The following is an 11,057-nucleotide window of genomic DNA, read 5'->3' as shown; positions in this document are numbered from 1 at the left end:
ATATCTATTTACGGAACATAAATACGTTCTTCTTTATCACTGTTAATTTCTGAACGCACCCTGAAACGGATGACGTTTGACGTTTTGAAATTTAGACTACTCCATTTACGTAACTTTTTCTAACTCATCTATTTCATTAATTTTTCAGAAATTATTCTGGCAAAATGAGCGCCTGGAGACAAGCCGGTTTGAAGTAAGCTTAAAATCTTGTACGACAAATACATATAAAACGCAATCATCATGTAAGCAGTTATGTAACGTAAACCTCACTTTTTAGTTACATTAACTACTCTAGTATTGCGGCAAGATTGCTCAGACAAGCTCTAAAAGCCGACGTCAGGGCTGAAGCCTTAAAGAGAACAGACAGTCACATCAAGATCACAAAGTGGGAAGATGGAAAACCAATCAGTAAGTATTGATTACCTTGAATAGATGAAAGAAAATATACTTTAATTTTCAATCAACATTACAGATGCTAGGGATTAAATATAAATCGTAAGTTTTCGGTTTTAGCGTGACTTCCAATTAATTAGAGTGTCTTGGTTTTGCTTAACTTTTCCAGTACTTGGTCTTAATGTTCAAACTGATGTGTATTTTTTTTCAGAATCATCAGAAGTCTAAGGTGACAACAAGGTAGAGTTTAAGAAAAACTTCATTTTTAAGTCTCAAAATAATGTTATTTGTTAGATTAAAATATAATAAATAGTCAAACACTATACAAAATAAGTTATAATTTGTTCTAATCAAAAGCACCATGTAATCTTGTTAGAATTTACTTATAAAGGAAGACCATCTTCTGAGAGCAGGTGTTCTTTGGGATCAGAGAGCAGTTTGGGGCCTTCTCCAAGTTTAGTATAAATTATATATTTCAGCTTTCCGGCATTATATGGCTGCAAGTCCATGTCGTACACTATCATCTAGAATTAAAATAGTTAAATGAAAAACCCATTAAAGACAAATGTTTGTACTGATTTACCTCATCAACTGGCTTTCGTGGGAGGGTCAGTCCTCTGAAATAATCATTGTCATGGATGTCTGCCGGCTGGGGGAATACATAGTTTATAATGCTAGTAAATTCTTCCAGCACAGGTTCCAGCATATACAGACAAGCATTTGGGCCTGCATCGAATGTATAAGCCACTACATGCTCGCCCTTGTAGTCATTATAAGCATGAACTAGGTCAATTATAGCTTGAGAGACTGTGTTCAAGTAAAAACATGGAGGATAGGTATCCAAGCAAATTGCATGGAACTGGTTGGAGTCTTTCATGGTTATTTCTGCAAATTTTCTGAAATCTTTGGTTAAAATCGCCAAGTGCATCTCCTTTATTCTATGTGGTACTACATCTTTGGCTCTATAATGAATCAAGCTCGATGAGGTGACACTATTTTGCATGGCTATAGTTGATGGGTGTTTTTTCCGGTTGTCATTCACCACTAGTATCAGGACTCGCATTTCTGGCCAGTGCTCATGTGAAGCTATAGGTCTAGCTACTGAGTCATTGCTCATGGAAGAGGTACCTTTCTGCCATAACACCCATCCTCCATACATACTCCTACAAGCACTACCAGATCCCACTCTGGCAATGCTTGATAATTCATCTTTAAGTTTAAACAGAGCCCCCAGGGCATATACCAGACAAGCATACCCAGCTGCAGAGGAAGCAAGACCTGCAGCTGTGGGAAAATTGTTTTCAGAGCATATTGCAAGATTCCAAGTAAAATGGGGCAGACTTTCGTCAGACTTACTTCTAACTAAAATTAATTTATTTCATTTACTACAAGATATTTTATTTTATGACTTTACTTACCTTCACACACACAAGAGTGTATTCGTGTCCCTTCAAAAACCTGTTCCTCACCATTCAACCAGAACCTGTTCTTTTCTAGCGTTGAACTTGTGTAAACTGTGGTTTTTGCATACATCTAATTCATTCATCAATTATAACACCTAATTTGTCAAATAGTAACTGTATAAACTTACCACATCTGTACTTAGTGTGCCACTTATAGAATCGTTAATTGGTATATTTTTCTGTGCATCTTTTTTACCCCCTAATTAAAATAAAAAAAATGTAATTGCTATTATATTACACCCAGCAAATAGCTGTGCAGCCCAAGGATTTAGCTTGCTGGAGCTAATATTAGTTAAAAAAGTTTAATGCAAAATAAAGGGTTGTGTTCATTTAAAATAAGTGGATTTTAAACAACCTTAAACTTTTTAAAAAATTTATGAGTAAATATTATACAAACTACATAAGTACTTACAGTATTTTATCACCGCAATATTGACTGGAGCTATTGCTGTTACCATCAACATGTTGGTAGTTAATATAAATTAAAAAAAATCCTCTTGTAAATATACAGTTAGTTCAGATGGAAAGTGGCACAGGTCAAGGATCTAACACGACTGGTTCATCGATTTTTAAATAACAAAGCCTGTAATGGCGACGTACACGGTAGAACTAAAACCATATTCAAAATTTAAGGTTTAAATACACTTTCCGTAGGTAAATAGTAAATATTTAAACCATAGAAAAAATTTAAACACGTATTTGATATAACTGTCAAAGAAAGTTTATTGCCAGGTTGCCATTTTAGAGTAATAATACAGAATATAGAATCGATAAAAAATCATTATTATTTATGCATTATCCATATGTATTGTTGAATTATTATGAAAGATAATAAACACAAGTGTATTATATTAGCGGATTAAAACTACTCGGATAATTAAACTGAAAGTTACTACAGACGTCGCAACATCTATGTCTGAATTCGTCAATTAGACATATATATTTTTTGACTATATATCCATAATTTTTAGAAATATTAAATATATTTCTTAAATATTATAAAAAAAAACATTTAATTATTAATAAACCTTTTAAATTGGTGCTTAATTTTATATGTTTAATATGTTATCTTACTTGATTGTAAGGGTTTATTAAAAATATTAATGTATATTGCAAAAAATATCGATAATTTTTTTCCCCTAAATTTTTTAAATCCGTGTCCCAAACGTCAAATATCAGGAAACAACGAAAAAATATTTTGTGGTTATGATCGGTATTTTCTATAACGTTTAAAAATGTTCGATTTTGGAGACACCCTCGCTTTATTAATAATATTAACTCTACTGGCTTTTGGTTTATTGTCCTGTATAGGTGTCTACGTTAGAAGACGAGCATATAACGAAGCTTTATAGGATAACCCGGTATGTTTTACGCACTTGTTCTTTTTTTTTATCAGGTCTCACCATTAATTTTTTCTAGGAGCACTGGATTAAAACAAAACGATGTGATAATTTAACGTATAACATTTTGTTTATTATTAAAAATATGAAACGTTTTTGATGTTTTATTTTCTACATATATGAACAAGACTTCATCAAACAAAACAATAGAAGAAAATAATGATTTAAAAAACGGTGTAAAGTGATTAATAATTTAAATAGAGGCATTATGCACCCGTTAACTGTTTTATACGGTTTATCAAATGGTTGTTGTATTCCTCATAGTTAATCGGATCAACTTTAACAGCCACGGTCTTCAGGCGTTGTTCATCCTGAAAGGAATCAATTAATTTAAAAAAATGTAAGGTAGGTCGTCGTAACTTACATTATAAACCTCGGTCTTGGCCCGACATTTGAGCACGAACTGTTTAAAGTGAGCCTTTTCCACCAGCTCATTGAATTGGGAGGGGTCCTGTTCGAATAGGTCTCCGGCTTCTTGCGCAGTGACTCCCAGGACTTTTTCCGCTTCCGAACTGAACATGCTCACCCACTGATTACCGCTCCAGTCTCCCACGTTCATCTATTGAAAATTGTCAAAAAAATACTTATTTTTGCTAATGTTGAGTACATACACTGGCTAAGAGTCTCCATTTGAAACTCTCATACTCTCGGTTACACTTTTCACATCGGTACATCCCGTTGGAGTTATCGATGACCTTTTTATTGCAGTCGGGGCTGGGGCATGCTTTATAACAGGAGTTTTCACTCTTCACCATCAAAACGGTACCTTTTACTTGGTAATAATCACCTGTTGCGTTACTGGAACCCAGCTGCTGATCGAACACCTGGTAAAGGTTATCGCTTTTATCAAAATATATATTCGCAGTTTATACAGAAATGATGTAATTCTCCCTGATTGATATTCAATTTGTAGCAGATCATTGCGTTGCACTTTTATACCATCAAATAAATTATCATTCTATTTCAAATTATCATCATATTTTGTTAGGTAAATATCCCCTCTTTTTGTGATTGCTGATTAGTCTTCATGATTGTTAGTTTAAGAGCCCTAGTCTGTCCCTGTCACATGTACAAATATCAGAACAGTTTTTTGATCTGCCAGTCTTATAACCCACTATATATTACGAGTCATTTAAAATTTTAAACTGCATTTGAATTGAAAAAAAGAAAATATTTACCTCCTTGAAGCACATCCATGGTGTGTTAAAGCCTAGGGACCCTCCACTCCTCGCGCTCACATTGGTCGCCTCGACCGAGTTCCCCTCTGTGTCGTACCATTGTTTCAGCCTGTAAGACTCCTTCAGATCGGGATTCAACTTCATTATGGTGCCTGAGACTGTGGAGAGAGTCTTGCCGCCTCCAAACTCACTAATTCGAGCCCCTTTCAGCACAACGACGGGATTGTTGGAGCCGTCAAAGTTCTCCGCTTCAGCGCCCCACAGAGTTAGTGTTACCTGGAAAATAGTTCTTTACTGAAACAGGCCTAACGAAAACAGGGATTCGTGAGGCGCTTACTGATGCATTGGACTGATCAACCAGCATAACTTCCTTTTTCTTCACCTCACGACCCGTAGATCTCGCTTGGAAAACTTGCAAATCACCCACTCCTTTCACCACACCAATGATATCTGAATAACATCAGTAATAAATGAATTCTTGTTCAAAAAAAAAAAACAAAAACATACCTATAATACTTTTAGGATCTAGCTCCATAATCTGTTTAACAGGAACGAAATTATAGTTAATTTGTGGTACCGCACCCATATCATCATCCTGACACTCTTCTATCACAGTCTCATTGACCATGGTCATCTCATAATCATTCTTCAGATTGCTGAACTGCTTATTGGCCGGTTTTAACATACACTTTGATATATAATAAACTTTATCAATCTGCAACAAAACCATACTGTGTCCACAACAAAGGTAATGATATTTTCAAAAATACAGACCTCTACTTTATCATAAAACTTATCAACAAGATCTCTGAACCCGGTTAGTCGTATTTCACCACTTTCATCAATCAGATCCATGCTGAACAGTTTGCCTTCTCCTTTAGAATTAGACCATGTCTTAATGGGAGTCTTGTTCATTACACGAGCCTTGATTATCCACCTATTTTTCATTAATTTTTCTTGTTAATTGAACTTAAGATGAAAGAGTACTTACTTGTTATTGTATGGATTTAAGCTGGAGATAGGATGAACAATATGACCCACTAAACTCTTATTTCCATCAAAGGATTCCGCCCCTTTGCTTGGACCAGATATTTTGGGGATTTTCGCGGGAGGGGGTTCATGCCTTTGCTCTTGAGTTATGGCTTCTGAGTAAGAGATTGGGTTTCCTATAATTTCATGAACATCATCACCATCTGCTATTAGCTTTATGTCCAGCATCAGTAACACCCGGCTAAAAGTACAGTAAAGTAGATAAATATTCCATGAAAATATTTAGATTTCTTTACCTGTCTCCTTTACTAGGTGTATTGTTAATAACCGTAGTGGTATATCTTGTTAATTGTATCACGGAAAATTTCGGGACACCTTTTTCACCAACTTTGGACAACACTGAGGCTGTTACCATAGCCACAGTGATCATATACTTGCCGTCGGAAAGGCAGACCCTAAATCTATCTTGACCCGAAGAAGTGGTCATTTTTTTCAAACTCAAAACCTGCACAATAGGCTCCGAAAAGTCTCCCCCCGCCATGATGGTCTATAAAAATTATTATTATACGAAATATCATGGTTTATCGTTCAAACGTACCCTAAAACACTCCTCTGATAATTTATAACTCATTTTGTTGTTATGATATAAACCTCAGTAAGAAATTAACCCATATAAATTTTGGCGGTAATACTTGTCGCTCTATTTGACGTTTAATTTTTTTTCATAAATATGTAATATTAGTTTATAAAATAATTATCATGTAAATAATTGTATATGCGGTTTTTAAATACTATATTTAAAGCATGATCAGAAGTTTAAAGATATAATATATATTTATGTATTTAATAAATATTAGAGCGACATCTATCGAAAGATTTCGAAGCTGTATAAATAACGTTTATTTAATAAAATTAAGCAGTATTAATATTGGGTTTTAAAAATTGTGAATTTTGTAGCAAATACTAATAAGCAATCGGAATAAAATATAGGGCGTTATCGTTGAATTAGTGATTTTCCTTGAAAGAAGAACTGTCAAAATTTCATAAATTGTAACCTCATTTTTATTTATATCACCAAAACGTCAAAAAAATCGGCTTCATAAACACGGTTTTTGGTTACTCATCGACGAAAAAGTGAATCATTCATCGCTTTTTGAGCAAACTGGCAACAAATTCAACTTACGTTCTAGGTCAACCGACGTGAACCGCAGCCGGAGTGTTACAAAAGTGATTGTGATCGAGCTAGTCGAAAATAGGGCGTCAACTATGAGCGTATTGGGTTATAGAGATATCGTGCAGGGTGCTCTAGCACAATTCCTGCGAATCTCGCAGGAAATCGGCGGTGATGTGGCCGAGCAATCGAAACTGGTGCAGGGCGCCTTTGAAGCCCAGCTGCAATACATTCAGTTGGCGGCGCAGATCGCTCAGCCCTCTCAAGCGGAAGTGATAAACCTGTTGAAGCCGACCAGTCAGAAGATCGAAGCCATCCAGACCTACGGGGAGAAGCACCGGACGTCCCCGTTCTTCAATCATTTGTCGGCGATAAGTGCTAGTATACCGGCGTTGGGATGGGTTACAGTGAGTCCGACCCCGGGGCCTTACGTCAAAGAGATGAACGATGCTGGACAGTTTTACACCAACAGAGTTTTGAAGGAGTGGAAGGAAAAAGATAAGAGACACGTCGATTGGGTTAAAACTTGGATTCAAACACTGTCTGGTAAGATTTGTTGTGGATACTGGGGGTCTTAACTGTAACTGTGTGACGTTACAGAACTCCAGGCTTATGTCAAACAGTATCACACCACCGGCTTGGTGTGGTCAGGCAAAGGTGGTGTTTCCGCACTAGGGGCTGTCCCACCCCCACCTCCGCCAGGTTGTCCACCACCACCACCAGTTTTGGACTTCTCCGCATCCGCAGCAGGTGATGCAGGTATATATATATGAGCTATTATTGGTTTTCCGTGAATTAATGTTAATGGGACTTGCCTATAAATGTTGAGCGTCGTTTTTTTCAGGGCTGGATCGTTCGGCGTTGTTCGCTGAGATCAACAAGGGCCAGGACATCACGAAGAACCTGAAAAGGGTCACGGCTGATATGCAAACTCACAAAAACACCGCGCTTCGCGAGGGACCCGCGCCATTCAAGCCACCGGTCGCCAAAAAGCCGGTCTCGGTGTCCGCTCCCGCAGCGGTAGACAAGCCGCCAGTTTTCACTAGAGATGGCAAAAAATGGCTGATAGAGTACCAAAAGAACCGGTCGGACCTGGTGGTGGAGAACGCGGAAATGAACAACGTCGTCTATTTGTTCAAGTGTGAGAACACCACCGTTCAGGTCAAGGGAAAACTGAACTCCATCACGATGGATTCCTGCAAGAAAACGTCCATAGTTTTCGACAATCTGGTATCTTCTATGGAGTTCATCAACTGCCAGTCGGCGCAGATGCAGGTCTTTGGAAAAGTTCCTACCATATCCATCGACAAAACTGATGGTTGCCAGGTGTACCTGAGTAACGATTCCCTAGACGTGGAGATCATCAGTTCCAAGTCTTCCGAGATGAACGTGCTGGTGCCGAAAGGCGACGACTACGTCGAACTGCCCGTACCCGAGCAATATCGCACCAAGATCACCCCTAACAAGACCTTGCACACCGAAATCGTAGAGAACAAAGGCTAGGTCGTTCCGGTACCGCCCAGAACGACGGAAGATAGCTTCGAACCAATCTCGTACGGTTTCAAAATATCTTCCCACTATTTTGTATTGCAATATTCTTGGTTTATAAAAGATATGTTTGTACTGTGTGACGTCATCGCTCGCTTTGGATTGTTCTCCACGAGTGTATCTTTTTAAAACCGTATTCAATTAACTAGTGTTTTTCCAAAATCGTATTGGTTAAAATAAATAGGGAGTAATTGTTTTATCATATTTGATTAAATCGCGAGAATGTTTGCGATCGAACCAAAAAAACACCAACTCCAATTATAAAATAGTATTATCTTAATTTGTATTTATTTCTTTACAAAATATATGAGAAAACAGCCAGAACATCGGACGTGGCAAGTCTCTTTAATCATATCAAGTCATCGGTGTGTTCGTAGCAATGGTAGCGATGATTTCTTAGTTTATTTATTTCTTATTTCAGACTCAGACTTCTATAATTTAGTGCGTTTTCACCCATATACTCCGTAATAATTGAATTAATCCCATTTTATATATCATTGGCTTTCTAATAAAGAGTTTGTGCATTAAATTTCCTGTTTTTTATTTATTGATAATCAACCTCGTCCGAAACAAAACTAATTAACGATAAAAAATCAATCGGTTTCATTGTACCGTTAATGAATTGATAATCAATGGGTCATAACAGCTGGTACTCTTCCAATATATCCCGAAATAACAGCGGCCTGATTTTTTATTGTTTATTTAGGTTGTATATTTTATACATAAAAATTCCACTTGTGAATATATGTGCCCCTAAAACTCAGACTGTCTTTTACTAATCAAAACGTGCTATCTTGGTTCAACAAAATGACAATTAAGGCTCTAATGTGTGAATTTAGTAAATACTTAACAACTTTCCAAGGAATTTATTATTCATAAACATCAAAGGTAAAGGAGGCTATCAAAATACAAAGGTAATTGGTATTAACGTCATTTTAACTTCTATAAACGTTTTATATATTAATCAAAGTGTTGGATGTTGTTCTATTAAACACGGTCTCTACATTCCCAAATTTCAAGGAAAAGATGATATTTTGTGCATTTTATGTTGACTGATAATTTGTCATAGTAATTTTGCCACGATAATCGTTATCATGTATTGAACAATGAGTTTTCTCAGTAAATCGGCTAATGATTAATATAAAAGTGAATGTCGGCGAGGCGTGACCAGCTTTAGCTAGTAATCTTTATAAATATTCCGTTTTATGTACGCTACTGTACCGTTAGGTCATGGTTTGTATGATTTTTTTGATGCGAGATGTTGATGAATAATACACACTTAAACGTGGGATTACTCCACCTGTTGTGTTTTTTACATTCAATATCAGAGGAACTGAGGTTTTCTAGATGTAAATAAAGAGTATGTATAAAAGAAGAATAGTGTAGAATATTTTTGGTAATTAAAACGAAATAAAGTTTTAACAGAAAATTTATTATAAATAACATTATTTATACAAGCCTCATTTTAAATAAGACCTTTTACAAATCAGCTCTAACCCCAAATCCAGCTGCTGGTGGTTCTCCTTTGAGGGAAGTTGGTTCACCACTAGGCTCAGCTGCAAACCTTCCACTCCTAGCATAACATCAATCATTATTTTCTAGTAAGATTAAGTCAAACCTAAAAAACATACCTAGGACCTGGTTTAGGTTTCTTTCCTGCTTTTAAGTCATTTAGAATTTCATTGGTGTCTTGTACAGTTAAATCTTCCTGAAAAAAAAAACATAATCTTAAAACATGGGGAACAATGCTCCTTGGGACTTACATAATAATCATCATTAATTTGCACCATGGGGGCATTAACACAGGCTCCCAAACACTCCACTTCAGATAGGGTGAATTGCTTATCACTGCTAGTTTGACCAACTTCCAAGTTCAGATTCTTCTTGATTGCTTCCAAAATCTCATCAGAACCTCTCAACCAACATGGGGTTGTCGTACATATTTGTACGTGATATTTGCCAGTAGGTTTCCTATAATAAAAACGCTGATCTTTATCTTGACAGAATCAGTTTCTCTCCAACTACCTCATAAACATAGTATAGAATGTAGCAACTTCATATACCCTCATACTTGGTAAATTTAAAATTTCAGCTACCTTGTGCATAGCTGATATGGGTAACCATCCATATTGCCTCTGAGCTAAATCTAATAGAGGAATCATAGCTCCACGCTTATGCCCTTCTGGATATATAGCTAAGATAGCTTGAACTCTCTGTAAATTACATCCAATCACACATAAAGTAAAAATACTAAAGAAAATAGATACTTTCTGATTTTCTGCTGTAAATTCAAAGGGAATATCGGGATTATCCTCGGGGGTGTCCCGATGAACAAAAAGGGCATCGTGTCTAGAAATAGCAGACGTATGAAGGCGTCCAAAACCAGCACTGCGTCTCTGAAGACAAGATTTTGATTATGTAATTATCAAGCATTACCATTAAAATATAACTTACCAAGCCATTACCTAGTGTACGTAAGGTAGGAAGCATAGTTTACAAATCCAATTAATGGCTAATCACCCTCAAATTTACTCAATTATTAATTATTTAATTTTTTTGACGTTCAGCAATTAGGTGTTTTCTACGCTCTTCTTCTTTCCTTCTTATGTATCTAACCAAACCATTTAACGGCAAGCGATGTTGCCATATTGTTAGAGACTTTTGCTACTGTTTTTGATTATATCAGCGTTTATAAAGATTTATTTCTGCATGAATAATTAAGAGGGGATAAACAATTGTTCGATTTTGATAAATTAGTAGGCATAATATTATTATTATAATTAAGTATTAATTAGTTAATTGACTAAAAATTTTAACCTAGTTGATTGAATTTCAATCAATTTAGTCAATTTTAATATACTCAATTTAAGTATAAGCTATTCAATATAAGCTTTTTAAATTACTTTTATAACAC

General features: G+C 36.0%; 5 protein-coding genes and 1 long non-coding RNA gene across 8 annotated transcripts; 3 read left to right on the top strand and 3 right to left on the bottom strand.

The window, feature by feature from the left end:
• The first annotated feature begins 34 nt into the window (after positions 1-34).
• sun (ATP synthase subunit epsilon stunted) lies at positions 35-726 on the top strand. Of its 2 annotated transcripts, XM_076416820.1 has the most exons (4): positions 35-193; positions 278-408; positions 473-495; positions 605-726. In XM_076416820.1, exons 1-3 carry the CDS (start codon positions 165-167, stop codon positions 484-486), a joined length of 174 nt encoding a protein of 57 aa, XP_076272935.1. In that variant the 5' UTR covers positions 35-164; the 3' UTR covers positions 487-495; positions 605-726. The 2 variants fall into 2 exon arrangements, with proteins under 2 accessions (XP_076272935.1, XP_076272934.1); XM_076416819.1 differs by lacking the exon at positions 473-495.
• Mvd (Mevalonate diphosphate decarboxylase) lies at positions 656-2,777 on the bottom strand. Its single transcript, XM_076416817.1, has 5 exons — positions 2,269-2,777; positions 1,985-2,055; positions 1,812-1,926; positions 977-1,755; positions 656-917 (listed from the first exon to the last, which is right to left on the bottom strand). Exons 1-5 carry the CDS (start codon positions 2,318-2,320, stop codon positions 777-779), a joined length of 1,158 nt encoding a protein of 385 aa, XP_076272932.1. The 5' UTR covers positions 2,321-2,777; the 3' UTR covers positions 656-776.
• A 257-nt stretch (positions 2,778-3,034) lies between these two features.
• On the top strand, positions 3,035-3,351 carry LOC143204274 (uncharacterized). The gene is made up of 2 exons (XR_013007552.1): positions 3,035-3,217; positions 3,276-3,351. It is a non-coding gene; the product is annotated as an uncharacterized LOC143204274 (long non-coding RNA).
• On the bottom strand, positions 3,308-6,305 carry RpA-70 (replication protein A 70). 2 transcript variants are annotated; one of them, XM_076416808.1, is made up of 10 exons: positions 6,023-6,305; positions 5,721-5,971; positions 5,426-5,665; positions 5,209-5,371; positions 4,942-5,149; positions 4,772-4,884; positions 4,435-4,710; positions 3,868-4,080; positions 3,621-3,815; positions 3,308-3,567 (listed from the first exon to the last, which is right to left on the bottom strand). In XM_076416808.1, the coding sequence occupies exons 1-10, from the start codon at positions 6,053-6,055 to the stop codon at positions 3,463-3,465; spliced, it is 1,797 nt and encodes a 598-aa protein (XP_076272923.1). In that variant the 5' UTR covers positions 6,056-6,305; the 3' UTR covers positions 3,308-3,462. The 2 variants fall into 2 exon arrangements, with proteins under 2 accessions (XP_076272923.1, XP_076272924.1); XM_076416809.1 differs by lacking the exon at positions 3,868-4,080.
• Positions 6,306-6,650: 345 nt separating this feature from the next.
• capt (adenylyl cyclase-associated protein 1) lies at positions 6,651-8,672 on the top strand. The gene is made up of 3 exons (XM_076416816.1): positions 6,651-7,141; positions 7,196-7,354; positions 7,440-8,672. The coding sequence occupies exons 1-3, from the start codon at positions 6,691-6,693 to the stop codon at positions 8,096-8,098; spliced, it is 1,269 nt and encodes a 422-aa protein (XP_076272931.1). The 5' UTR covers positions 6,651-6,690; the 3' UTR covers positions 8,099-8,672.
• Positions 8,673-9,556: 884 nt separating this feature from the next.
• On the bottom strand, positions 9,557-10,759 carry ND-24 (NADH dehydrogenase ubiquinone). The gene is made up of 6 exons (XM_076416818.1): positions 10,598-10,759; positions 10,411-10,539; positions 10,169-10,356; positions 9,907-10,114; positions 9,775-9,851; positions 9,557-9,716 (listed from the first exon to the last, which is right to left on the bottom strand). Exons 1-6 carry the CDS (start codon positions 10,631-10,633, stop codon positions 9,623-9,625), a joined length of 732 nt encoding a protein of 243 aa, XP_076272933.1. The 5' UTR covers positions 10,634-10,759; the 3' UTR covers positions 9,557-9,622.
• Between the last annotated feature and the right edge of the window lie 298 nt (positions 10,760-11,057).

Source organism: Rhynchophorus ferrugineus, unplaced genomic scaffold, assembly GCF_030347505.1.
Source record: "Rhynchophorus ferrugineus isolate W39M unplaced genomic scaffold, kcgeb_rfMv2 rfM10, whole genome shotgun sequence".
Classification (NCBI taxonomy): domain Eukaryota; kingdom Metazoa; phylum Arthropoda; class Insecta; order Coleoptera; family Curculionidae; genus Rhynchophorus; species Rhynchophorus ferrugineus.
Note: the sequence above shows the minus strand (reverse complement) of the source record. Positions and strands in the feature narration are given on the sequence as shown.

Coding starts and splice junctions, on each gene's coding strand:
- RpA-70 (XM_076416808.1), bottom strand. CDS start 6,055: ATGAGTTATAAATTATCAGAGGAGTGTTTTAGG. Junction 4,885..4,941: donor AGATCCTAAAAGTATTATAG/GTATGTTTTTGT, acceptor GATGTTATTCAG/ATATCATTGGTGTGGTGAAA. Junction 3,568..3,620: donor CCAAGACCGAGGTTTATAAT/GTAAGTTACGAC, acceptor GATTCCTTTCAG/GATGAACAACGCCTGAAGAC.
- Mvd (XM_076416817.1), bottom strand. CDS start 2,320: ATGTTGATGGTAACAGCAATAGCTCCAGTCAATATTGCGGTGATAAAA. Junction 2,056..2,268: donor TATTGCGGTGATAAAATACT/GTAAGTACTTAT, acceptor TATTTTAATTAG/GGGGTAAAAAAGATGCACAG. Junction 1,927..1,984: donor GCACACTAAGTACAGATGTG/GTAAGTTTATAC, acceptor TGAATGAATTAG/ATGTATGCAAAAACCACAGT.
- ND-24 (XM_076416818.1), bottom strand. CDS start 10,633: ATGCTTCCTACCTTACGTACACTAGGTAATGGCTTG. Junction 10,115..10,168: donor TTCTATACTATGTTTATGAG/GTAGTTGGAGAG, acceptor TTTTTATTATAG/GAAACCTACTGGCAAATATC. Junction 9,717..9,774: donor AAACCTAAACCAGGTCCTAG/GTATGTTTTTTA, acceptor ATGTTATGCTAG/GAGTGGAAGGTTTGCAGCTG.
- capt (XM_076416816.1), top strand. CDS start 6,691: ATGAGCGTATTGGGTTATAGAGATATCGTGCAGGGTGCTCTAGCACAA. Junction 7,142..7,195: donor TTGGATTCAAACACTGTCTG/GTAAGATTTGTT, acceptor GTGACGTTACAG/AACTCCAGGCTTATGTCAAA. Junction 7,355..7,439: donor ATCCGCAGCAGGTGATGCAG/GTATATATATAT, acceptor CGTTTTTTTCAG/GGCTGGATCGTTCGGCGTTG.
- sun (XM_076416819.1), top strand. CDS start 165: ATGAGCGCCTGGAGACAAGCCGGTTTGAA. Junction 194..277: donor TGGAGACAAGCCGGTTTGAA/GTAAGCTTAAAA, acceptor CTCACTTTTTAG/TTACATTAACTACTCTAGTA.